The sequence below is a fragment of the Fundulus heteroclitus genome, unplaced genomic scaffold (genome assembly GCF_011125445.2).
Source record: "Fundulus heteroclitus isolate FHET01 unplaced genomic scaffold, MU-UCD_Fhet_4.1 scaffold_45, whole genome shotgun sequence".
Taxonomy (NCBI): domain Eukaryota; kingdom Metazoa; phylum Chordata; class Actinopteri; order Cyprinodontiformes; family Fundulidae; genus Fundulus; species Fundulus heteroclitus.
Window position 1 is genome coordinate 2607276 of NW_023396868.1, and position 27693 is coordinate 2634968.

General features: G+C 44.1%; 1 protein-coding gene across 6 annotated transcripts in view; it reads left to right on the forward strand.

Annotated features, from left to right (window-relative positions):
• The window catches only part of nfic (nuclear factor I/C), a 274335-nt gene that overhangs the window by 159963 nt on the left and 86679 nt on the right, over window positions 1-27693 (forward strand). For all 6 annotated transcript variants that reach the window (XM_036131679.1, XM_036131681.1, XM_036131682.1 and 3 more), the window contains exons 9-10: window positions 13587-13700; window positions 13829-13986. In XM_036131679.1, coding sequence (XP_035987572.1) covers window positions 13587-13700; window positions 13829-13986 — 272 coding nt within the window. The remainder of the gene's footprint in view (window positions 1-13586; window positions 13701-13828; window positions 13987-27693) is intronic.

Below are 27693 nucleotides of genomic sequence, written 5' to 3' on the forward strand. Positions count from 1 at the left end.
CGTGGTCCCCAGATCACGTCCCGAGTATGGAAGGAGTTTGCTGCAGCACTTGGGGCTCGCTACTCACTAACCTCCGGCTATCATCCTCAGACTAATGGTCAGACGGAGAGGATGAACCAGGAGCTGGAGACCACCCTACGATGCCTCACATCCAAGAATCCATCCGAGTGGAGCAAGTACCTCCCCTGGGTTGAGTACGCACACAACAGCCACATCTCCTCCGCAACTGGTCACTCCCCCTTTGAAGTATCCCTTGGTTATCAGCCCCCACTACTCCCTGAAGACAACACACAGATCACAGTTCCCTCGGTACATGAACACATCACTCGCTGTCGTCAAGTCTGGAACCAGACTAACCAAGCCCTCCACGAGACTGCCGAACGCAATCGCCGATTCGCTGACCAGCGGCGAGTTCCGGCCCCCGTTTACCGCCCTGGCCAGCTCTCCACCCGTGATCTCCCCTCCCGAGCAGCCGCACGAAAGTTGTCTCCCCGTTTCTCCGGCCCATATGAGATTACCGCCATCGTCAACCCCACCACTGTCCGTCTTCGTCTCCCGTCCCACTCCCGTGTACACCCGACCTTCCACGTCTCCCAAATCAAACCCGTCCTGTCCAGTCCTCTGTGCCCTCCGGCCGAACCCCCTCCACCAACCCAGGACCATCAGGGACGTCAAATCCGACGGATCGTGGCCTCCCGTCCACGGGGTAGAGGTTTCCAATACCTCGTGGATTGGGTTGGCTGCGGTCCGGAGGAGCGTTCGTGGCTTCCTGGCTCCTCCATCCCGGACCAGTCCCTTGTCGATGCCTTCCTTACCTCCCGTCCTTCCTCGTCTTCCTCTGTGTCGCCGGGTGGCGACCCTTGAGGGGGGGGTGGTGTCAGGACTCAGTCAGCAGGGCCACGCAGCTTGCTGCCGGTCCTGTTGTCATTTCTTTTCCACAGGTGCGCTGAGTTAACTAGGGGGTGGAGCCCACACACCTGCGGGTGGTTGAGCGACACTGGCAGCACTATAAGAACTGCACGCAGACAGCAGGAAGGCGCCAGAGTGTTATCAGTGTTGGTTTCACCTCGTGCTCCCTCTCGAATTGTCCTCCTGAGAACCACCTACGTGCAATCCTCCAAGATAAGTTCTCAGGTCCGCCTTGTGCTGACATCCTCGTATTCCTTCCTGCTGTCTTGGATCCCTGGATTCCCCAGTGCTGCTCGGACCTGCGAAAGTCCCACCCTCTGGTCACTCGGACACCTGTGGCTCCGTCATCACACTGAGTCCACTCCATCTCCCCGGCTTAGGTCGTCTGGCCAGTGGTAAGCTTACGCTCCATCATACGATTCTCCGTGTCCTTACCGCATCTAATCACCACTCTCGTTCCCTTAGTGTTTCCCGGTACCGTGTCCTCCTGGTTCCTGCCCGTGTCCTCTTCTCCAGAGACTGACTCATCACTAGCTCGTTGTTAAATAAATCCTTGTTTACGAATCTGCCTGTTTTCCCCGAGTGTTTTCTGCATGTGGGCTAAACACATCAAGTCGCCCACCATGACACTATTCTGTCTGGGATTAATAACTGAGGGAAAAGTAAAGAATTATCCCATACACATATAAATTGTTTCGAAACAAACATGGATCTACTGCATATAAACATAATTTGTATTTTCAGCATTTGTCCTGTACAATTCTTTTGTCTTGTCGTGGTAATTTTGCATGCTTTTTTCTTCTGTGATCAACTACAGCAGCAGGGTTCCTACTTAATATTAATTGTGAGCTTCAGTCTGGCGCCAGCATAACCTGCCTCATTATTAACTGTCATAATCTGAGTTTTGTTTTGGTTTGTTTATTATTTGATCAGCTTTTCCTCTCTTCCACCTCAGGTTTTGTTTCTGTTCTGTCTTGTTTTGGATTCTTCAACTTATGTACTGTTTTAGTTTATCCGGTCTTTGTATTAGTTCTGATCTCCCTTCTGTGCTCTGTTTAGTCTTAGTTTTATCTTGTGTCTTAGGTTTGTTCTTCATGGTTATTTATGTTCTGGGCAGTGGCGTGCACAGACATTTTGGGGGGCAGGTGCTCAGGAGGGGGGGGGGCACTTTTTAGCGCACGTGGAACACTTAATTATAAAAAAAATAATAATAAAATACACACGCATGTTGAATGAAATTTGACTTTTATTTGTAACATTCTCTAAATGTGAGTTTTCAATGGAAAAAAGTCACACCACCAACAGAACAGACTAAAGCGTACTACTTTAAAGCAGCATCCTCCTTGGTGCCATGTCTTTAAAGATGTTGATGACCTCGCTGTGGTTTACTTCAATGTCTTTTTCAATGGCAAGCAGAAGAAGGTCAGAGAGCCTTTCTTCTCCACACAGGCTTCTTAGTTTAGTTTTGATGATTTTCAGCTTGGAAAATGATCTTTCAACTGAAGCTGTTGTCACTGGTAATGTTGCATATATTTGGATCATTTTGACAAAGGCAGGAAAGATCAGCTGGCCATTGTTTTCCCTCAGTATTGAACATATTTCTTGTAGGTTCTTTGAAGTAAAGCTGGAGTGGAAGACCTTTAGTTCTGTCTTAAGCTGCTCCTCATCTTCTCCATAGAAGATGCAGGCGACCGCGCGAGTTCACGTGACAAAGGAAGAGAGATAGGCTGGTCGGGTGTGCGCAAGGAGGTGGCTCATTTCGGGGCATTGTTTCAGTCGTTTTTAATGGCTCAGGTTTTCAAAAGATAATTTCAAAACCGACCTCAGTAAGATCTTAATAATATTCAGGGCAGTCAAACTTTTTTTTACAGTAGCAGGCTACACACTACCAGGTAGGAGGATGCACTTTTATATATATATATATATACTTCAGACTAAACAGTGGCTCTGTGACTACTGTAACAAACAAATAGCAATAGTGTAGTCGGTGTTGCCAAATTAGGCAGGTTTCCAACCAATAAGGCTTTTGAACACATTGAGCTGGAAAAAAAATAGCTTATGGGCAGATTGTAAAAAATTTCGGAAGCTTTTCATAACATTTGTTGGGCTTTTAGAAAGATTTACTAACAAAATATATCAAAATAGTCATTTATTTTTTAAATATGTTGAATCTGTCGATCTGACATCGTCAATGGAAATTAGTTATAATGAATAATATTGATTGTTATAATAAAACAAGAAAAGAATAATGCTTAATCAAGTGTTTGGTCAATGTAAACGCCCAAGAGGGGTTGAGTTCTACTAATCAACTTAAAAATATTTCATGACTGCGTGTAAGAGAAATGTTTAATTGAGCTATACTGAGAGAAATTAAGTTCATATTAAAGGTAGATTTACAACTCATGTTGGGAAGCTATTTATAATTTATTTTTTCTGGGTGAAATATGCTGATTGTTAAAGAGATCTTGTGTTATTTGGTTGTCTGATTGTACATTTTGTTTGGAGCCCATATGCACAGTTTGTTTTTCTTTGCTTCGGCGCAGTTGTGTGCTAATGGCATGTTATGTGTTTAATAGTTCTTTGCTTTTAACATGAGAGAGTTTGAGATTTGGCCTTGTTTTTTCTTTTAAGTTGGGCAGGTTTTATGCTGGTTTGGGTTACTGGAAACTAACAGTGACTTAGGGTAACCTGTAGCACTGTGTCTTAACTCAAAAGTCCAGCATAAGCTACACGCTAATAAACATGAGCTCTGGTTTAAGGCTGAACACTGACTGAAGTAACAATTCTGACTAGAACAGGTTCTGTAATTACAGCAGCTATGAGAACAAGGAGCAGAACAAAGCAGAGTTCCCTTCTACCTGCAAGGAACTCAAGTCTCTTCAGTTTGGCAGTTTTAGTGCTTGGTTCTGCTACTTGTGCTGCTAGCTGTCCCCTAGCTAACCCTGCTAGCTGTCCTAGCTCACCCTGCTAGCTGTCCCCTAGCTAACCCTCCTAGCGTGAATGTTTACTCCAGTTTAGACTTCAGCGCTGACATTTCAAACAGAAATTAATAGCGCTCCTTCCAGCTCGCTCTCTGCTTTGTTGTCACTTCTTTCAATTGTTTGGTAATCAGACCAAATTTCCATCCCCCTCTACCTACACCAACGGTGACCACAGCCGAACTGCAGCGGCGACTGAAGGCTATGACTCAGTGTCCCGCCCCTCTCCAGCTGTGATTGGCTAGCATGTTGCCTTCAGTCGTTGATTTGATTGGTTAAATTGTATGATTGACACATCAAAGATAGTACTAAAAGGAGGATGGCCACTCCGAGGTAAAAAAAAAAAAGAAAAAAAGAAAAAGACGGCTTCCAGTCCAGGGTCTGCTCCGCGCTCACCCAGAAGGCACAAATATCGCTCCATTATATAATCAGGGAAATGTTGACCGGCTACTTTTGACTGCCCTGAATATTAATAATAATAAAATAAAAAATAAAAAATAAAAAAAATAAAAAACGAGTTTCAAAAGGGCATTTTCGTTGATAAAGGGCAAACTTCCTAGTGCTTTAGCACCACCTAGTGTCTATGTATGCACGCCCCTGGTTCTGGGGTTGGTTTAGTGTCTGTTCATTTCCACGTGTTTTCTGTCAGCTTGTTTCCTCCTGCAGTCTCTTCCGTCCCTCTGATTTTCCCACCTGTTTCTGGTTAATTGGCTCACTCTCTCTCCTTTGTTCTCCTGCCTTTTTAAGTCCGTCTCCTCTGCCACTTCCCTGCCAGTTCATCGTCAATTCTTGTCTTGTTATTGTTATGCCATAAGCTGGTTGAATATGCTTATTATTATTATTAATTATAATTTGGTATTATAATTTAAATAATAAATCATTCAACTCAAAATTTCGCTATAACAAATATAGTTCAAATGGTGGTGATGTTAGCTATAAGCTTATAAGTATTTATACCACTAATGCATTAGTTAACTTGCTGTTATGAACTCATTTATGCTGGAATAAATGATCAGGTCGGACTGTTAACCGACCAGGTTTATCCAGCAGGCTGTGAGAACCCCAATGTAACTGCAATTAGAGTTTAAATCCTTATTCCTTATCACCATCCAATGATATTGTCTCTGTATTAATGTCAGATGTTAACTCCAAAGGAGGTTAGCTCTGATTTCTGAATAACCATGTAACTGTGAATTGGACTGAACACAAAACAATGTCTATTCCGCAGTCGTTGGTTTTATTGAGCCAAAAGCAATTCCCTGTTACAGTAATTCTCTGATTCAAACAACTTTGGAATTCTTACTCATTACTAAACTAAAACATGCAAAATATATATGTGGAAATAAAGAACAAAACAAAAATAAACAATGGATTAAAATGAGCGGTTAGCAGATCTTAACTTAACTCAAAGTTGTTTAACACCGCCCTCGAAACACCGGCATTTCACGTATCAGCATTGACAGACAGAACAGCTTCGGGAATCTCACTGGACGCTTTGATGTCTTACACAAAGCTAGTTCAGCTAAGCTACCTACAGTTCAGATACACGTCACCCTCCCAAGATGGCTGCTACGATGACGTATGAGGGGAGGTCCTAATGACGTAACCACGCTTACGCTGATGGGATAATGCCTCGCTTCGAGGGGCGCAGCTAACTGGGAGTTTCAAGCAAAGCCCGCGACTTGAGCTCGGACAAAAGATTAAATTGATAAGAAGACGCGAAAAGAGAGAGGGGGGAAAGCAGGGAAAAAGATGAAAAGAAATAAAGCGGTAACCCACGGCGGGGTTCTTGATGGATCACAAATCAACACAGCAAATCAATTGTAAAATGCATGCACATACAAAGAAAATGTTCAGCAAAATAATTCCAACTTCGTCGTGGAATAAAAGCATTAACCAACACCTACAAAGTTCTACCGCCTGCCCAGGCACTTCTAAACACCCTGTTGGTGAGACAGAAATAAAAGGGGAAAACCCCGTTACTTTGAGATGCCTCGGGGCTGGTCCGGAGCGCTCCGAGTAAGGTGGCTTTCTGGACGCGCCTTGACGAGCGCAGTTGACCGCAGGCTGCAGCGGGACGGGGGAGAAGCTCCTTCGTTTCTTCCTCCGGGTTCAACAGTCGCTTTGTTGGCCAGACAAAGCGGGGTCCTCTTCGATCAGTGGGAGATGCGGCGTCTCTCAGTCTTTTGATCAGAGGGAATTTAAAAGTACTTATTTAAGTCGACCTCCTGTTATAAAAGCAGGGAATAACCGTTGCGTCGAAAAATCTCGGTCCAGTGAGTAATCGAACACGTGGCGTGGAATCACCCCAACGGAATCAGCTGTGTGTGTGTCTCCTCGGGTTGGCTAAAAGCCAGGGAAGAAGGAAGATTTTCGTGTGTGATCGGCTTTTATAGCCATCACCATAGCAACCTTATCTTGATCGGCGGCCATTTTGCCGTGTTGCGTGATGGGAGTTGGTGGCCATTTTGACCACATTGCATCATGGGTAACGCAGTCCGTTACGTCCCGAATTGATGCCCGCTTTCTGTCACGTCTGAACTGGCACAACATTATATAGTGTCTTTCCTTGTCAAGTCTCCGGTGAGTTTAAGTTCCACGTTTTCCTTTTGCTTGTAATATCTACCTCTGGATTTTGGACTGCCATTTTTGTATCATTTTTGGATTTTGATTTAGACCACTGTTTTGCCCATATATGCTCATTAAATCCTGCTTTATCTCAAACCTCTTTTGTCTGGTCGAATTCTGGGTCCTCCTGTCTCTGAGCCTCTCCTGACAATTAACCATATTCACCTCCCATGCCTTGATAACTAAATGATGGAGTAATAGAGAGGGCACACTCGTTTGTTTTGTTGGTTTACTATTTAGTACCAGACAGCTGTCAGCTGATTTTTCGGCATTTGCTTATTTCCTCAGGGATGTTTAGTACTTTAATGTTTCAGATACAGACGTTTTACTGACCTTTTTAAGTATTTCTCAAACGTCGGCATTGTAACGTTAGCTTGTAGCAATAACTTAGCATGTGGTATTGTCTGACATCTAATTTTTTCCTTGTCCGTCTACCTTAGACAAAGTTCCTCCAAACAACTCTTGGCCCTGTAGACTAAGAGGGTCACACGTTTTTTCTAGCTGGACTTAAAAGTATATAGCCACATAATCTGCTTTTAAAAAAAACCAAAAACCCAATCATGATAAAATAAGTTTATATACACCAAGCCTCCATCTTGATAATGTTTTCATGGTCATTTTTGTGGATAAAAATAGCCCTAGCACCGGGCTCAATTGACAAATATAAACACATGTGGCGGCAATATCGCAGAACTACCATAATGCCAGTTTGCTTAATTTATAAATTAATTACTGTGAATGCAGTACTGCATTCACAGTTCTTGAGATCCTGTTTCTCTTTATTACTGTGAATGCAGTAGGCATTTCGCCTTTTTACTGTTTAAAGTTTGATTCGCTTCTCCTCCTACAGTTTTTCTCCGATTTCAACCATTCAACTTTTAAACTATTCAGCTTCTTCTGGAATCGATGGCTATATCTTTTTGTACTTTTAACTTTTATACTTTTTAAAATATTCAGCTTTTTCTGCAAATTTTCAGCTTTTTTTTCTCCCATAGGAAATGAATGTATTTCACTAAAATTCCGCTCATTTCAGCTGCTTTTTGACAGCTTACTGCTTCAGCCTACTTTCAGCGAGAAACGCCATTCAACTTTTAAAATGTAGTGATATCTTTCAGCTATTATGGTATATTTCAGCTTTTTAATATCTTTTACCATTTTCATATAGTACCTCCTTAAAATAATTTAGGCTTTTCAAGAAATTCAGCAAATAACATGCGTTGCTATGGTCGTCAAGGAGGCAGTTATAGAGTGCGCACTCTAGAAATTCAACAAATTCTTCTTCTCCGAACAACTTCTTCTCACTCGCTCAATTTTCAACCTATCCACATAAATTATACATCAAAACGTAGGAATTTTTGTCTGGAATCAGGAAATGTAACCCTCATTGGTGTAGCATTTATAGATTTTTCGCAAATCACCTCAGAGCGACACAAACCCGAAACCTCCCCCATTCATTTCCTATGGAGCGGTTTTGAAAAATGACGTCTGAAAATCCAAAACATCACACGTTTTCACATCGTCGCTACTCCTAAACCGTTTGATGTACAGGCATGAGACTTTCACATATGAATGTCCCAACCCTTCTGGCACTCACAAAAAAGGAATTTTGTGGATAACTGTTACGGTTTTTCCGCAGGAACAATTTGTTTGGGAGTAGCGAATGTGCAAAATCCTGAAAATGCTTTAGAGCTGCATTTTTCCACACGATCCACTTTTTTACATCGTCGCTGTGCCTACACCGATTTTTGTAAAAACATAAAAATGAGCAACATAGTCCTCAAAAGCCTGCTGATACTCACAGTGAAAGAATTAATTTGATATCTCTTATACTTTTTCAGCTAGAGCGATTTGTTCGGGACCGTTTTTAGAGGATTTTGGAAATTTCCTTTAGATCATAATTTTTTACTCCTTTTATTAAAATATTTCCAGCAAAAACCGATACCAAGTCTTCTTCCCCTATCCGTTAAGAAAGAAACGCAGAAAAGATTACGTCTCTACCATTTACAGATCAGGAGATATGGAGCGTTGTGCGAGGCAAAGTTCTCCATTATAACCCAATGGGACATATTGTGAGCAAAGTCTCTGCACTTCGGTAGACTGGCTGCTGCAGGTGTGTCAGTGAGTTTCCATGACGACGGAACTCTGAGGGCCAGAGGGAGAAGCTCCATTAGGATACAATGGCAACTTTTGACGCCCGCTGCAGCGGCTGTGATTAATGTAGGAATCTGAAATTCGCACAGTCACTTCCTCTTAACATTTTAAAATTTTCAAGTGACTTTCAGCCATGTGTCAGTTTTCTGTCCAATTTTGGATTTCACATGCTTTCCTATTGGGCCTTTGCTTCCAACAGGACCTGGCATGATGCCCAGACACGACCCAATTGGCCAATACAGCACCACCCACCTGTGGGAAATGGCGCTACTGACCATTTTGGTCAAATGTTGAGTTCTGGGCCCAGATGTGGTGAGGCTGAGTTGCTAAAGGAGGCCAATCTGTCCCATGAACTTTGGTCACGTTTGGTGACAATAAGTATTGGCACCCCTATTTGAGGCACTTCCCAGTACAGGATTTGGACCAAACTGACAGAGTACAATCACCCGGTCATACTGAACACAACCATGTTAGCGGCTAACAGTTAGCATGTTGCTAACCGGAAGTACCTCTAGGAAGGTCTCACCAACTTGTGCTTCACAGAGTCTATTCTTACTATAGAGAGAAAGCTCCACAAGAAATTTGGGCTACGTCGCATAAAGCATCTCCAAGCTATGAGGTGTCAAACATCCAATGCTTTTCAATGGGGGACCAAACCCCTTATGGTCCCAATAATGCATGCCCATATATGGCGCTCCAGTACAGCTCAGATGGAAAGTGCAGGCTCTGCATGCAAGTGGTCGTGGGATCGATTCCCGGTGTGGGAGACTAAGAGTTTTGTATTATAATCCCCACAGTGTGTATATTAAAACATGTGTGCTGATCCCATGAAGTATTTTTTTGTACCACCCGCCATTTTGAGAAACAACGTTTTTTCTCCCTATTTGAGGCTCATCCCAGTACAGGATTTGGACCAAACTGACAGAGTACACTCACCCAGTGATACCAAACACAACCATGTTAGCGGCTAACGGTTAGCATGTTGCTAACCGGAAGTAGCTCTAGGAAGCCTGTACAAACTTCTGCTTGACAGATTTGGTGAATTTCAGGATTTTCTCCCTTTTTAGGCACTTCTCAGTACAGGATTTCAACCAAACTAACAGAGTAACATCACCCGGTGATACTGAACACAGCAATGCTAGCGGCTAACCATTAGCATGTTGCTAACCAGAAGTAGCTTTAGGAAGGTCCTATCAACTTCTGCTTAGCCAGGGTTCTTCTGCCTTTACAGACAAAGGGAGGGCTGCAGCTTTCAGTGAGTCTCCATGACAACGCCGCTAGCAAGAGGCTCCTAGGAGGTCCATTGACTTAACATGGCACCTTTCGACGGCCGCTGCGGGGGCTGTGAAGGCCGTAGGAAGCTGAAATTTGCAGTGTTGCTTCCTGTTGCTATTTCTGACGGTACGGTACGCACCAAGTGGCAGGCGCCTTGCTAAATTTCTTCAGAAATTTTCTAGTTACTGTGAATGCCTACTGCATTCACAGTTATTGAGATCCTCTTCCGCCTTTTTACTGTTTAAACTTTGCTTCGCTTCTCCTCCTACAATTTTTCTCCGATTTCAACCATTCAACTTTTAAACTATACAGCTTCTTCTGGAATGGATGGCTATGTCTTTTTGTACTTTTAACTCTTCAACTTTTTAAAATATTCAGCTTTTTCTGCAAATTTTTTAGCTTTTTTTTCTCCCATAGGAAATGAATGTAATTCACTAAAATTCCGCTCATTTCAGCTGCTTTTTGACAGCTTACTGCTTCAGCCTACTTTCAGCTAGAAACGCCATTCAACTTTTAAAATGTAGTGATATCTTTCAGCTATTATGGTCTATTTCAGCTTTTTCATATCTTTTACCATTTTCATATAGTACCTCCTTAAAATAATTTAGACTTTTCAAGAAATTCAGCAAATAACATGCGTTGCTATGGTCGTCAAGGAGGCAGTTATAGAGTGCGCACTCTAGAAATTCAACAAATTCTTCTTCTCCGAACAACTTCTTCTCACTCGCTCAATTTTCAACCTATCCACATAAATTATACATCAAAACGTAGGAATTTTTGTCTGGATTCAGGAAATGTAACCCTCATTGGTGTAGCATTTATAGATTTTTCTCAAATCACCTCAGAGCGACACAAACCCGAAACAGCCCCCATTCATTTCCTATGGAGCGGTTTTGAAAAATGACGTCTGAAAATCCAAAACATCACACGTTTTCACATCGTCGCTACTCCTAAACCGTTTGATGTACAGGCATGAGACTTTCACATATGAATGTCCCAACCCTTCTGGCACTCACAAAAAAGGAATTTTGTGGATAACTGTCACGGTTTTTCCGCAGGAACAATTTGTTTGGGAGTAGCGAATTTGCAAAATCCTAAAGACGCTTTGGACCTCTATCACCCCAAATGATCCACTTTTTTACATCGTCGCTGTGCCTACACCGATTTTTGTACAAACATAAAAATGAGCAACATAGTCTTCAAAAGCCTGCTGATACTCACAGTGAAATAATTGTTTTGATATCTCTTATACTTTTTCAGCTAGAGCGATTTGTTCGGGACTGTTTTTAGAGGATTTTGCAAATTCCTTAAAAAAACCCTTTAGATCATAATTTTTTACGCCTTTATTAAATTTTTTCCAGCAAAAAACGATAGCTTTTCTTCTTCCCCTATCCGTTACGAACTAAACGCAGAAAAAATTACGTCTCTACCATTTAGGGATCAGGAGATATGAAGCGTTGTTCGGGGCAAAGTTCTCCATTATAATCCAATGGGACTTATTGTGAGCAAAGTCTCTGCACTTCGGTAGACTGGCCGCTGCAGGTGTGTGAGTGAGTTTCCATGACGACGGAACTCTGAGGGCCAGAGGGAGAAGCTCCATTAGGATACAATGGCAACTTTTGACGCCCGCTGCAGCGGCTGTGATTAATGTAGGAATCTGAAATTCGCACAGTCACTTCCTCTTGACATTTTAAAAATTTCAAGTGACTTTCAGCTATGTGTAATTTTTCTCTCCCATTTTGGATTTCACATGCTTTCCTATTGGGCCTTTGCTTCCAACAGGACCTGGCATGATGCCCAGACACGACCCAATTGGCCAATACAGCACCACCCACCTGTGGGAAATGGCGCTACTGACCATTTTGGTAAAATATTGAGTTCTGGGCCCAGATGTGGTGAGGCTGAGTTACTAAAGGAGGCCAATCTGACCCATGAACTTTGGTGACGTTTGGCGACATTAAGTATTGGCACCCCTATTTGAGGCACTTCCCAGTACAGGATTTGGACCAAACTGACAGAGTACAATCACCCGGTGATCCTGAGCACAACCATGTTAGCGGCTAATGGTTAGCATGTTGCTAATTGGAAGTAGCTCTAGGAAGCTCGGACAAACTTCTGCTTTACAGAGTCTGTACCTCCTTTATACAGAATGCTCCACAATAAGTTTGGGCCTCGTCACGTAAAGCATCTCCAAGTTAGGAGGTGTTAAACATCCAATGCTTTTCAATGGGGGCAAAACCCCTTATACTCCCTAGAAATGCAGGCCCACATATGGCAACAGTATATTCAAGTTTGAAATTCTACTTATGCTTTGTTAAACGATTCAGTGTTTAGAATGAGTTAGGAAATGTTTGGTGCCTTTCCCTCGGTTTTTTCTTCTTCTAATCATTCAGCTATTGTTCTTTCATGTTCAAATTCTTCAACTCTTTCAAATTCTTCTACTTTTTCAACTTCTTCAACTTTTTCTACTTCTTCAATGCTTTTCAGCTATTTTTTCTCTTCTTCAAAGATCTTCTGCATCTTTTGCTTAATCATTCAGCTATCTGCATTCACAGTGCATTTTCGCAGGAAATGCAAATTTTTCTAGTTGTAAGTAATGTCGGACAAAGCCTGACCCTCTGCTATGTCTCGCAATAAAGAGGCAGCTCACCGTGTTTATTAAGTAAATAAAACAATCTACAAACACTTTTCATATCAGAACATTTACTCACATCATTCAACTCTTCGGTCACATCTAAAATGCGTCCGGTTTAGCATCTGCTTCAGTGAACACCAACGTTCATACTGTATTCCCAGCCACATTCCAGTCATTTCCCTCTTGGAATCATAGATTTTTTATGCTTTTTTTTTTCATTGAATCTTGGACCTTTCTTTATTGTTTCGCTGGGAGATGCTAATAGCCATAAGCCTTTTCCTTGTTTTAGCCCCTGCACATGCGCACTATATGATGTTAAAATCATAAATGAACACAAAAGGCTTTATTTACTAATAAACTGAGCAAAAACAAAACATAAAACACCAAAAATAACAACTAATACTCCAGCAGGACGTGATATAATCTTTAATAAAAAGTTTTATGCAACCAGAGTGAACAACTGACGTATATGTTTAAAAAAAGTCAATCTGGCAGTTCAAAGTTCCAGCAGCAGATAATTATTGAGATGAGCAGTTGCAAGGAGGCTGGGTATCTCGTTTACTGCAGCTCTGAAGAACTGCAACCATTTGGGCAAATGGGAACGGGTCAGTTTATATTGAATTTGACAAGTATCTTTAAATAATACATTTTTAGTGTTTATTATATTGAGATAGTCATTTTTTTGCCAACCCTACTAATATACAACATCATGGCAGCTCTTCAAAAACCAGCGTCACTCGCATGGCACAAATGTCAAACCACTACTGCAACAGACAACAGTTTTCTCACAGTGAAGTTTTATATTCAGATATGCGGATAGATTTCACTTTAATTTGACGTGTTCAAGGGCTGCCATACCATGCACATTTGACCACTGTCTTGTGATGATGGACACAAAAGCCAGTGAAAAAATGTGATTGCTGTTATGTTGATATTTAAATACCACAACCTATTTAAACAAAGTTGGTTGTATTATTAATAAACTGTATGTTTATGCATTTGTGATCCAGGATTGTCCCCCCCGGTGAAGAAGGCAGAGCTTGATAGCCCCTCTCCACAAGAGGGCTCACCAAGATTGGGATCCTTCACTCAGCACCACCGTCCAGTTATAGCTGTGCACAGTGGTTCGTAGCACTCAGTGTCCCTTAATCTTTCTCTCAACCTTACAAACACACACCAAGCCTTACATAGCTATACCATATATTAAATTTATTACCAACTTTTTAAAGAAAATATTTTATGTTGTTGTCAGGTCTTTCTCGATGTCCTCATCCCTCATCTTCTCTTCACTTTCCATCTTCTTCCTACTTTGCCCATGGAGCGATCCGCTATCCTCCTCACCTAGCCCAGGACCCCCTGAAGGATCTAGTCTCATTGGCTTGTGACCCTGCAAATCAGTCCTCCAGCTCTGTAAGTACTTCTGTTGGTCTTTGTGTGGGTGTGTGTGCGTGCGTGTGCGTATACAGGGTGCGATTTGCTGGGGGGGATGGGGGGGATTTTCCCCCCCTCTGGTTGTGATGTCCCCCCCTCTGGTCATTCATGTTTTATCCCTGGGGGGGATACATTCCTCCCCCTTCTGATCTGAATGAGTAATATTATCAGGGGTTTAATGTTCTCTGTCATTGTGAGGGACTTTCGTCATTTGGAAAATGAGCGCAAAATGTTCCGTGTAGACTTTTTATTCAAGATTTTAAACAGAAGTTCCGCTCAACCAATGAAATCTGGCAGAGCCGGGACATTAGCCAATCAGAAAGAGAGTAGGGCGGGTCTTTGCAACGCGGAGGTCTCCCATCTGAGTTTTATCGGTGTTTAATCATTTTAACATTTTAACTGACCACAGATGCTATGAATGAAAGTAGCGATGGTCAAAGATTTGTGTCTGTTGCTGCTCCTGCAGCTAATTAATGAGTTATTTCCACCTGTGGCCATGTCGCCTGTCAGCGTTTATTCCCTCGCTTCCAGTGCTTTGGCTGATAAACGCAGCGACTAACCAGGGATCTCCTCATGATTCACTGTTATGTTTTATTTAAAACTGAAAGAGTAACGCTCTAGCTCAGCTAATTTAGCATGACACGCTTTTCTGTAACAAAGAAGGCAGAGCTGCAGTCAGAGCGGCTGTCAGTCAGTATGTAGCAGCCTCCACCTCATGAGGAGCTGAACCAGGACACTCGTTAAATAAAATCACAAGGATTTTGATGCATACAGATTATTAAGGAAACTGCATAAAAAATAAACAAATAAACTGCAGCTACAACATGGACTGGAGAACGGGTTCTAACTGTGTGAGACCAGAGAAAGACGATTCTCAGAGTTTTTGTAGTTATTTGTTTTTTTTTGTCCACAGAGTGGAGCGTGATGTGAAGCGAGTCGTACCAGAAACATGTTAAATAGACTCCTGTGAATCTATGGACTCATTTTACTCCAACCCAAAACACCTGCCAGAGAGACAAGCTAAACCAGCCAAGATTACCTTAAACAATATTTAACTTAGCAGAAGTTTCAAATTTCAAGACCTACAACAATAACTAAAGACAGTGCATCATTGATTGATAATATCTTTATAAATAAGTTTGATGTGAAAGTTAAAAGTGGATTGATGGTCACTGATATAGCTGATCATTTGCCAGTATTTACGATGTTGGATATTACTAAACAGTTTAAATTAAATATGCAAATTATTTACTCAGTTAGCGTTAAGTCACCTGAAGCTGTGGAAGAAATGAAAGTAGCATTAATAAATTCTAATTCGTCTGTCCGTCTGTCTTCTTCCGCTTATCCGGAGTCGGGTCGCAGGGGTAGCAGCTTCTAAAAATTCTAATTGGCAAAATGTTTATGTTGATGATGTTAATGAGTCATATAATACGTTTTTGGAAATATTTGTAAGAATATATAATTAATATTGTCCCCTTAAAGAATACAAACAATTATCCAAAAATACATTGACTCGATGGATGACAAAGAGTTTGGAGAAGGCATGTAAAAAGAAAAACAAGTTATATAAGGATTTAATTAAGTGCCCAATTCAGGAAAAAGAAGACAAATATAAAATATATAAAAATAAGTTAACATCGGTGCTGAGAAAGCAAAAGCGGGATTATTATGGTTGCTGCAAACACATTGCAACAATATTAAGGGTCCGTCCGTCCCGTCCGTCTTCTTCCGCTTATCCGGGGTCGGGTCGCGGGGGTAGCAGCTTCAGTAGGGAGGCCCAGACGTCCCTCTCCCCGGCCACTTGGGCCAGCTCCTCAGGAGGAATCCCAAGGCGTTCCCAGGCCAGCCGGGAGACATAGTCCCTCCAGCGTGTCCTGGGTCTTCCCCTGGGCCTCCTCCCGGTGGGACGTGCCCGGAACACCTCACCAGGGAGGCGTCCAGGAGGCATCCTGACCAGATGCCCGAGCCACCTCAACTGGCTCCTCTCGACGTGGAGGAGCAGCGGCTCTACTCTGAGTCCTCCCCGGATGATTGAGCTCCTCACCCTATCTCTAAGGGAGAGCCCAGACACACTACGGCTGAAATGAAAACTCATTTCAGCCGCTTGTATCCGGGATCTCATTCTTTCGGTCACGACCCAAAGCTCGTGACCATAGATGAGGGTAGGAACGTAGATCGACCGGTAAATCGAGAGCTTCGCCTTTTGGCTCGGCTCTCTCTTCACCACAACGGATCGGTACAGCGCCCGCTTCACAGCAGACGCTGCACCAATCCGCCTGTCGATCTCCCGCTCCATCCTCCCCTCATTCGTGAACAAGACCCCAAGATACTTGAACTCCTCCACTAGGGGCAGCACATCCTCCCCAACTCGGAGAAGGCACTCTACCCTTTTCCGGTTCAAGACCATGGTCTCGGATTTGGAGGCACTGATTTTCATCCCGGCCGCTTCGCACTAGGCTGCAAACTGCTCCAGTGAGAGCTGTAGATCACGCCCTGATGAAGCCAATAGGACCACGTCATCCGCGAATAGCAGAGACGCAATCCTAAGGCCACCAAAACGGATCCCCTCAACACCTTGGCTGCGCCTAGAAATTCTGTCGATAAAAGTTATGAACAGAATCGGTGACAAAGGGCAACCTTGGCGGAGTCCAACTCTCACCGGAAACGAGTCCGACTTACTGCCGGCAATGCGGACCAGACTCTGACACCGGTCGTACAGAGACCTGACAGCCCTTATTAAAGGGCCCGGTACTCCATACTCCCGGAGTACCCCCCACAGGATCCCTCGGGGGACACGGTCGAATGCCTTCTCCAGATCCACAAAGCACATGTAGACTGGTTGGGCAAACTCCCATGCCCCCTCCAGAATCCTGCTGAGGGTATAGAGCTGGTCCAGTGTTCCACGGCCAGGACGAAAACCACACTGCTCTTCCTGAATCCGAGATTCGACTATCCGACGGACCCTCCTTTCCAGAACCCCTGAATAGACCTTACCAGGGAGGCTTAAGAGTGTGATTCCCCTGTAGTTGGAACACACTCTCCGGTCCCCCTTTTTAAATAGGGGGACCACCACTCCAGTCTGCCAATCCAGGGGAACTGCCCCTGATGTCCACGCAATGTTGCAGAGCCGCGTTAACCAACACAGCCCCACAACATCCAGAGCCTTAAGGTACTCCGGGCGAATCTCATCCACCCCCGGGGCCTTGCCACCGAGGAGCTTTTTAACAACCTCGGCAACCTCAGCACCAGAGATGGGAGAACCCGACCCAGAGTCCTCAGGCTCTGCTTCCGCAACAGAAGACGTGTTGGTGGGATTAAGGAGGTCTTCGAAGTATTCCGCCCACTGAAACACAACGTCCCGAGTCGAGGTCAGCAGCACACCACCCCCACTGTAAACAGTGTTGGTACTGCACTGCTTCCCCCTCCTGAGACGCCGGATAGTGGACCAGAATCGCTTCGCTAAGGGTACTTGGAATATAATTAATAGTCTTATTAAAAATAATAGAGATAGAGATCTCCCTATATGTATTAATCACAAAAATACTATAGTGAAAAAAACTGAGGATATTGTTGAAGTTTTTAATAAGTACTTTATTACTATTGGTCCTAATTTAGTAAATAAATTGCCAAAGGTTAAAGATGGGAAGCATAATTATAATTTTAATAATATTAATACAATCTTTCTGGGAATAGTGAGTGAAAGTGAGGTTATAGACGTAGTTAAAAAATAAAGAAAATAAGAAATCCAAAGATTGCAATGATATTGATATGGCTATTGTAAAAGAGGTAATTTATTGTATTATTAAACCTCTTACCTATATTTGTAACAGATCGTTCGTAACTGGAACCTTTCCTGATAAAATGAAGATGGCAAAGGTTTTGCCAGTCCATAAAAGTGGTGACAAGCAAATATTAACAAATTATAGGCCGATATCATTGCTACCACAATTTTCAAAAATTCTGGAAAAATTATATATAAAAAGGCTGGACTCCTTTCTTAGTGAAAATAATTTATTGAATGAGCACCAGTACGGCTTCAGGAACAACTGCTCCACAACTTTAGCTGTGATGGAGTTTGTGGAGCATATTGCTGCAGCAGTTGACCAGAAACTTAATACCGTAGGTGTGTTTATTGACTTATGTAAAGCATTTGATACTATTGACCATCCACGACTATTAGGTAAATGTGAACTGTATGGCCTACGGGGGGTTACATATCAGTGGTTAAAAAGTTATCTAAGTAATAGATTACAATATGTTCAAATCAATAACACAAAGTCACAAACAGGCATAGTAGATTGTGGTCTTCCTCAAGGCTCAGTCCTAGGACCTAAATTATTTATACTTTATTTAAATGATATTTTTGCAATATCCAGTGTTTTAAAGTTTATAATGTTTGCCGATGATACAAAAAATTTTTCTGGGGAAAATTTGGATGAAATAATAAAAACGATAGAAAACGAGCTAGCTGAGTTGAAAACATGGTTTGATTATAATAAGTTGTAGTTAAATGAAGGGAAAACTAAATTTATGGTATTCTCTGGTAATCGGGTCCATAACGATGTAAAGTTATGTATAAATGGAGTTGAAATTGAAAGAGTTTATGAGACAAAATTTTTAGGGATTATTATAGACAATAAACTTAGTTGGAAGCCTCACATAGAATATATTAGAAACAAAGTTGCAGAAACTATTGAAATATTGTTTAAAATAAAAGATTTAATAAATATCAAAGGCCTGCATATTATATATTCCTCTTTGGTCATGCCTTATTTGTCTTATTGTTCAGAAGTATGGGGAAATGCAAATAAAACAATTATTGATAAGTTAGTTAAGTTGCAAAAAAAGCTATAAGGCTTATTAATAAGGTGGGATACCGTGAACCAACTGATAAACTCTTCATTCAAAGCAACACATTAAAATTCAAAGACATTGTTTACATAAAAATACTGGAAATAATGTATAAAGCAGTGAACAAAAGTCTTCCTTCTGGTATTCAGAAATTATTTAAGTTAAGAGAGAATAAATATAATTTGCGAGGTTTGTTTATATTTCAATGTGCAAAAGAGAAGAGCCAGATAAAGTCTAGATGTGTTTCAGGTATTGGTGTGAAACTGTGGAATGAATTGAATGATGATTTAAAGTTATGTCCTTTCTTGGTGAATTTTAAAAGGGCTTTAAAATGTAAAATGATAAAATCCTACGTTATGTAGATTTGAATATTTATATATGTACTGTAAAGAACCTGATAGGTTGTTGCACTTCATGTTTGGGAAATCAGTGTTTCTCACGGTTTACTTTTTACTGGTATGATAAGATAAAGGCTTGGCCTAGCCCTATCCCTACTATGGCTTCTTCACCTATCCTTCCGTTTGCTTCTCCATCTCTGTCTGTCTCCCCCTCTTTCTTGCTCTCTGTGTCTGATGTTTAGTTATTGATCTGCTTCCTTTAGTGATAATGGTTCCTGTAATAAATGTAATGCTTTGGAGGCGAGGGTGTCAGAATTGGAGTCCTGGTTGTGCACTGTTGAAAAACCAGCAGATACCCAAGGCCCCTTAGCTAGCGTTGTCATGATTTCGGCACTGTTGTCTGGTCTTGTCATGGTTTAGGTTTTGTCTGGCTTCTTTCTTGTTATTTTGCAGTTCACTCAGCTCTCCCTTGCTCAGCTATTAGTCACACCTGTCTGGACACTAATTAGTCTTTATTCCCGTCACCTGTCAGGCTCCCTTTATAAACTCACATCAGTTGTGTTCTCGTCACCGGTCCATAGTGCTCACTCTTGCTCAGTTTCTGCCAGAATCCTGTGTCAGCTCAGTTTTTTGTTCCAGTCAGCCAGTAGTCTTTACTTCAGCTCTGTTTTTATTCAAGTCACTGCCTAAGACCCAGCTCAGCTCTGTTCCAACTCAAGTTCCAACTCCTGTTCTCAACTCCTGGTCAGCCGTTCTGGTCTCAAGTCCTGGGCTCTGATGTTCTGGTCTCAAGTCCTCGGCTCAGATGCTCCATCCTGGTCTCAAGTCTCCGGCTCCAGAGTTCCTCCCGGTCAGTCTCTCAACACGCCTCCTGCCAGCCAGCTTCTGCACCCTACACCTCCATCTGTTGTAAGACTCTTCCACACTATTCAATAAACTCACTCCTAAGAACTAGCTCTGTGTGTGCGTGCTGTGTCCGGGTTCATCCTAGAAAAATATCATAACATTATGGACCGGCCAAGGGATAAACCCGAGCACGCACAGAGCCTTGTGCAGAAGCTGGCAGGATCTGCCCCTCCTCCGGTTCATCTCGCCTGAGTCGCTGTGCTGCGACGCCTCGCCTCTAGTTCGTGTCGCCTGGGTCGCTGTGTTGCGACGCCACGCCTCTGGTTCATCTTGCCTCGGTCGGTGTGCTGCGGCGCCCTGCCTATGACTCTGTTCCACGGGATCGCTCTCCGCGAGACCCGCCTCTGACGCTGCCCAGCATGTTGGTACTTTGCTGCCCAGCGCCTTCTGGTTTCTGTTTTTGTTTTGAGTTATTTTTGGGTCATTGTGTTTTAAATTACTTAACGTTCCTTAGTTTTTCAGTGCTCCTTAGATTTCTTAGAGTTTTTTAGTTTTTTTTTGTCATTAGAGTATTTGAGTTTTTATTTACCTTTTGTTTTTCCAGCTCGGTTCTATTGTTCTAGGTTAGCTGTTAGTCTTCCGAGTTTTGCTTTTGAGTTCCCGTTTTTACCTTAGACTTCCTGTTTTGCTTTGTGTTCTCATTTCTAGCTTTAGTTATCTAGTTTTACATTAGTTTACCTGTAACTGTCCTCGTCTCCCTGTTTTGCTTTGTTTTATAGTTTTGCTTTAGGTTTGGGTCCCCTTCCTAGTTTTCTGGTTTTGATTTGGTTTCCTAGCTTTAGCCCTGTAGCTCGGGTCTAGCCCCTGTAGTTCCTGTCTAGTCCCTGTCTTGACCCTGTAGTCCCTATCTTAGTCTTGTAGTTCTGGTCTTAGTTCTGTATTTGTTTTTTTTTAAGTTTTGTTTGTTCCCCTTACTGTCTATGTATGTGGGTTCCTGCGCCGTCTGGGTTCCTGCTTTGGATGGGTTCCAGCGCTCTTAAAGGTCCCTGCGCTCTTTAGGTCCCTGCGCTTCCAAGGTCCCTACGCTTTAATTCTCCTGTTTTCTTTTGTTTTAGTTTGCCCTGTTTAGGTTAGTCTAGTCCCCTCTAGCCTTCTGTAGTTTTTATTTTGTTTTGACTTCCCCTGGTGTCTCTGTTCTGTTCCCCTGTTTCCTGTTTTCCCCGGTGTTAATTGCCGGCAGTGCCCTCCGGCGCTCCCATGTCGCCGGCTGAGCCCTCTGGTGCGCCCGCCCTGTTGCTGCCCAGCGCATGCAGGCCGTCGCCAGAGCCCTCCAGCGCTCCCAAGTCGCCGGCTGTGCCCTCTGGTGGGTCTGGCCTGTCGCTGCCCTGCGCATGCAGGCCGCCGCCAGAGCCCTCCGGTGCTCCCAAGTCGCCGGCTGAGCCCTCTGGTGCACCCGCCCTGTCGCTGCCCAGCGCACGCAGGCCGCCGCCAGAGCCCTCCGGTGCTTCTAAGTCGCTGTCTGTGCCCTCTGGCGCGCCTGGCCTGTTGCTGCCTAGCTCACCCTCTAGTTCCTGGCGTTTAGGTTTTTCTTTGTGTCAGGGTTCTCTGTGTTTTGGCTGCTCTAACTCTACTCCTCAGGTGTGTCTAGTTGGCTGAGGAGGCGTGGTCCACACCTGCAGCTCGTTGCAGGCGGCTTCCTCTGGCGTCTTAAGCAGAGCGCTGACAGATGGAAGACGCCGGAGCCTTAACCAGTCGTGATTTTGGTGCTTGGATGCACTCACCTGTCTTGACGTCTCGTCCGAAGAAACAGACCAGCGGAACCTGCCTGCTCAGATTTTGCTCTGGCGCTCCCCTCATACTTCCTGGAAGTTACCCAGCGAGGCCTGAGATCCCCTCTCCCGGGTTCTGTTGGTTCTGTGTTCACTCTGGTCAATCCATCTGTCAACCGTTGCCGATGAGGCTCGCTCAGGATTCCTCGCCAGCTACATCAGCCGCCCTCAGCCACTAGCCGCCTATCTCCAGCAGAGTAGTATCATAGAGTTCTCCTGACGCTACTCCTTCCCGGTTAGGTCCGCCCAGCCTAATGGTAAGCTGCGCTACTTCTAGTAATTCTCCGGGTTCTTCCTTCAGAGTACTCACTCACTCTCTCTTGCAGACTTTCCAGCCGTGACGTTCTGACCCAGCCGATTCACCTGTAGTTCCGTCCGTAGACCTGCCTGTTTTCCAAATAAAATATCTTAAAACTGTGCATTGCCTCCCGTTCGTATCTGCATGTGGACTCGTCACCTGAAAACCATGACCCTTTGTTTCTCGGTGTGTTTAGACGCCCTCTGTTCTCGGTTCCCCGGCGTGTTTAGACGCCCTCTGTTCTTGTTCCCTGGCCTTTTAGATGTTCCTGCTTCCCTTGTGCCCCGGTGTTTCCCTCATGCCCCGGCGTTCTCGTCCCTTGTGCCCCGGCGTTTCCCTCCCGCCCCGGCGATCTCTTTCCTCGTGCCCCGGCGTTTTCCCCATGCCCTGGCGTTCTCTTTCCTCACGCCCCGGCGTTTCCCTCACGCCTTGGTGTTCCCTTCCCCAAGCCCCGGCGTTTCCCTCACGCCCCGGCGGGTTTCCCCTGGCATTTCTGTACGCCAGTCATGCTCCAGCGTGTGTTGTTGAGCCCTGGTGTTTTCAGTACGCCTGTTCTTCCCTCTGGCATTGTCGTATGCCTGTTCTTTCCTCTGGCGTTATTGTACGCCTGTTCTTCCCTCTGGCATTGTCGTGCGCCTGTTCTTGCCCGTTGGCGCTGTTGTGCGCCCGTTCCTTCCCTTTGGCGTTGTTGTGCGCCCGTTCCTTCCCTTTGGTGCTGTCGTGCGCTCGTTCCTTCCCTTTGGCGCTGTCGTGCGCCCGTTCCTTCCCTTTGCCGCTGTCGTGCGCCCGTTCCTTCCTTTTGCCGCTGTCGTGCGCCCGTTCCTTCCCTTTGCCGCTGTCGTGCGCCCGTTCCTTCCCTTTGGTGCTGGACGTGCGCCTGTTCCTTCCCTTTGGCGTTTCCGTACGCCCGTTCCTTCCCTTTGGCGTTTCGGTACACTAGTTGAGCGCCAGCATTCGGCTCCAGAGTTCCTTTCGGTCAGTCTCTTAACACGCCTCCTGCCGGCCAGCTTCTGCACCCTACACCTCCGTCTGTTGTAAGACTCTGGATTCCATCATCATCCATCTTCCACACTATTCAATAAACTCACTCCTAAGAACTAGCTCTGTGTGTGCGTGCTGTGTCCGGGTTCATCCTAGAAAAATATCATAACAGGTCTAATTCCTCATGTCACACACCTGTTTAGCTCCGCCCATTCCTCATCACCTCAGATCTGTTCCACCTGCTCCTAGTAGTATATAACCAACTTATAGACCAGACTTCAGTGCCAGATTATTTCGAGCTATTGTGAGATTTATTCCAGCGTTCTTTGTTCTGATTCCTGATACCGACCTGTGTGCCTCTCGACTTCTGAGCCTGCCTGCTCCCATTTGATTCTGATTGCCTGTCCTGTCTTTCGACTTCTGCCTGACCTGACTTCCTGCCTAATCTCTGCCCGTGGTGTACCGACTGGATTCGTTTCCTGACTACCGAGCCTGCCTGCCCTCGTTCAGCCTGTCCGCTGATCTGTGTACCGAACCTGGAACTGTGACCCGACTCCGTCCTGGATTGTCCTTCAGCACCTCACCGGCTCTCTGATCACCTGGCTTTGACCATCAGCGACGTCACCGACCTTGGCATTGGCTTAGTTCCTCGGTTTATCCTGCTCACATCTGTCTTCACGATTCTGACCTCCTGCCTGTCCTCCGACCTACGCATCATCTCCGCCGGGAACTCTCTGAGCAGCTACCGCCACACCGGGCTGGCTATCCGCCACCTGGCGTCTACCTTTGCTTCTGGACCAGAACTGAACAATACAACCAGGTTAGTGACCTACAGGTTTGTGTCCGAGTACCCCAAGCTAAACATGGTCACTAACCTGTTGTCTCCTCCTGCAGAAGTCCCCGCTGTAGACGCTGACGTCACCCGAGCTGTTTCTGAGATAAATAAACTGTTTAAACGACTCTGTCTGCCTTGAATTCTGGTTCCACCTGTTCTGAGCCTAACAAGCGTGGAGCAATAGAGATTAGTAAAACCATTAAGTATAGTGAACTAATTAGTACAATGCATATAATACCAAGGTTTCAATAGTTTGTCAGCTGCTCTACCAGAGAAAACAAGACATTGTATTACACAAATGTCAAGGATTCATATATTTCAAATAAAGACCTCCTCTGGGTAAATCAGATCACAACCTTGTTTTTCTCTGCTCAGATTATAAACCCCTTGTCAAGAGATTACCTGTAACCAAAAGGGCTGTGAGAAAGTGGTCACAGAAAGCCAAAGAAGTCCTACTGGGTTGATTTGAAACTACTGATTGGATTTCTCTTTGCAAGTCACATGGAGAGGACATAAATGCCATTCTGTGTGGACAGCATCATATACACCGGAACAGTGAGATGCTTCCCTAATAACAAACCGTAGCTCACCAGTGACCTGAAGGAACTGTTGAACAAGGAAAAAGAGCCTTTAGGGAGTGAGACAGAGTTATTGAGGAGTTTACAGAAGTGGCTTATTATATTGGTTTTGCAGTAAGGCATATTGTGTCACTTCCAGTTTTCTTTTGCTGCAGTGTGGATTGTGGTTTGGTGTTTTAGACTTTCTCGTTTTTATCTTTAGTCTCTTTGCTGTGACATCTATCTGTTTCTAACACATATGCACATTGTGGCGTGATAATAGGTTGTTAGCCTAGCTTTAGCTTAGCCTAGCTTTAGCCACAGAATTGGCCTCCTCCCCTATCCTTCCATCAGCTGCTCCGTCTCTGTCTAAGTCCCCCCCTCTCTCCTGCACTCTGTGTTTAATATTTAGTTATTCCTCTGCCTCCTTTAGTGATAATGGTACATGTAATAAATGTAGTGTTTTTCTAGATTTGGAGGCAAGGGATTCCAGCCCCAAGGTCACCACCAACCCGTCTGCGCTTCTAAAAGATTTTCTCAGCCACACACCCGCTGAGAAGCCGACTTTGGTAATTGGCAGCTCCATAGTCAGAAACGTGGCACTAGAGACACCAGGGACCATAGTCAAATGCTTGCCAGGGGCCAGAACGGGCAACATCAAATCCTACCTTAAACTGCTGGCTAAGGATAAGTGTAAATACAGTAAGATTGTTATTCACGCTGGCGGTAATGACACTCGGTTACGCCAATCGGAGGTCACTAAAGTTAGTGTTGCTTTGGTGTGTAAGTCTGCTAAAACAATGTCCGACTCTGGTCTCTGGTCCCCTGCCTGATGTGACCAGTGATGACATGGTAGTCAGTCTTGGACGTTGAAGACGTATGCATGTTTGGATTGACGATTTCTTCTATTTGGATTTGGAGGATACCTGATGTATCTGCAATTACAGAGGATGTCGGTGGCAATTATGGCCATGATCAGGCTGCCGGCCGCATTTGATGCGCTCATAAAGGCTGTGAACGAGCAGAACTGTAAACTGGATGAGCAGAGCTGCAAGCTGGATGAGCAGAGCTGCAAGCTGGATGCGATGGAACGCAGGCTGGTTACGGTGGTTGAACCCAGAGGTGAGAGGGGATAAAATCTTGGATGTGTACACTCGCTTCAAGGCGGAAAAAGCCCAACAAATTCAGAATATTGGATTTGCCACGTGGAGCCCAGCGACAAGGACTTCAAGGCTGACAGGAAAATTGTGCAGCCTTCTCTCAAAACAAAAAGTGTTTGGATTTCAGCTTCCCCACTTATCAAAACTCCCCTGGATGTTATGGTGGGAGGGCCCAGAACTGTCCCCCCCCCCCCCTCCCCGGGGACACCTGCGGATGCGTTCATCGAGAAATTGCACACGCACGCACACACACACACACACACACACACACACACACACACACACACACACACACACACACACACACAACTGATGCAGTTCTACATGGTTCTACATGTTATACCTAATGGTTCTACATGTTATACCTAATGGTGCCAATGTAACCTTTTGCTGGAATGTTATCTCATCAAATGTGCTTTTCTCATGCTGAGGTTTTTTATATATCTTAAACTGTACCCTGTTAAGGATAAAGTGTGAAATATGCCTTTTTTCCCTCTCCTTCCCCAAATGTGGCTCCTGTCTTTCCATAGAGTTAAAGGCAGCACCCAAAGATAACCGCGTCACAGCGTAGTCCTTGGCAGTTGAAAGAATGCGCCTAACGGCTGCATTCTTTTGCAATGCAAGGCCTCAGTCAACCGTTCCCCCCAAATGTATATGATGTATATGATGGACAGTTGTACTTAAATTGTAATTTGGATTACAATGCAAATTGTTGTTGACAATAAAGATTGATTGATTGATTACCCTATTGAGACAGTGTCTCTCCCACAGCCAAAACTAAACAGATTAAAAACGGATCTAAAACAAGCAAATCATAAAAATCAATATGACTCAACTTAAACCAAAAAATAAAACTATTAAATGTAGTTTATTAAATATAAGGTCTCTACCTCCAAAGACTTTGTTAGTTAATGAATTGATTTGTGAAAAACTGATTGATTTGGTCTCACAGAAACCTGGCTACAAGAGGGCTATGTTAGTATAAATGAGTCAACACCATCCAAATATTTAAATTTCCACATTCCCAGAACTACAGGAAGAGGAGGAGGAGTAGCAACCATCTTTCAGTCTAATGTATTAATTAGTCCCAGGCCAATTAATAATTACAATTATTTTGAACATTTAACCCTTAGTTTCCCTCATCCAAACTGCAAAGCAATAAAACCTCCTCTGTTTGTTGTTTTGTATCATCCACCAGGCCTTACTCTCAATTTTTGTATCAATTCTCAGACGTCTTATCTGTTGTGCAATTACGCACTGTTTTAAAGTTATTTAATGTTTAATTGAATCTGAAAAACTCACACGGAAAGAAAAAGACAATTAGAAAAAAGTTATTGACTTTGGCGATCAGACCTCGGCAGGAAACATTAGCGCTGAATTTTACTTTAATATGCATAAGCAGGTGTATAAGAACAGGGATGTTTCCCCCCAGGCCTGAAACTGCTGGTGGAGTGGAGATAGACGAAGTTGGTTCAGTCCATAGAATGCTGGTTGGCGAGACGATCTGCTTGAGCTGTATTGGTAAAATCCAGTAGAGTGTGAGAGCGGATACTAGTGCTTCACTCAGGGACCCAGAAAGATAGATGTCCAGCTATGATAAGCACGGTTTGCATGAACCTGTCCATGATAAGCAAGCACGAAGCGACAGAGGAGAGTAAAAACTTCCCTTTGGGAAGAAACCTTTGACAGAACAAGGCTCAACATGGCGGTCTTCTGCCGGACCGATTGACATGTAACAGGGAATGAAGTAAGAGTCCGGGAGGAATTACACTCTGATAGAGACGAGGTTGAAGGTGCACCATGGAAAAGCCAGATGGAGCTTGGCTACAATGGTGCAGAAGGGGATGGAGGTGGGTTAAATCAGGGTCATATGAGTCCAAATCAGACATTGCGCATCCACTGCTTGCGCTTTGACTGGGTAGCACGCTGAGGCGTGGATTTGAAGACCTTTCAAGATGAACTCTGGATGCTGATTGGGGTTCATGGAGGTG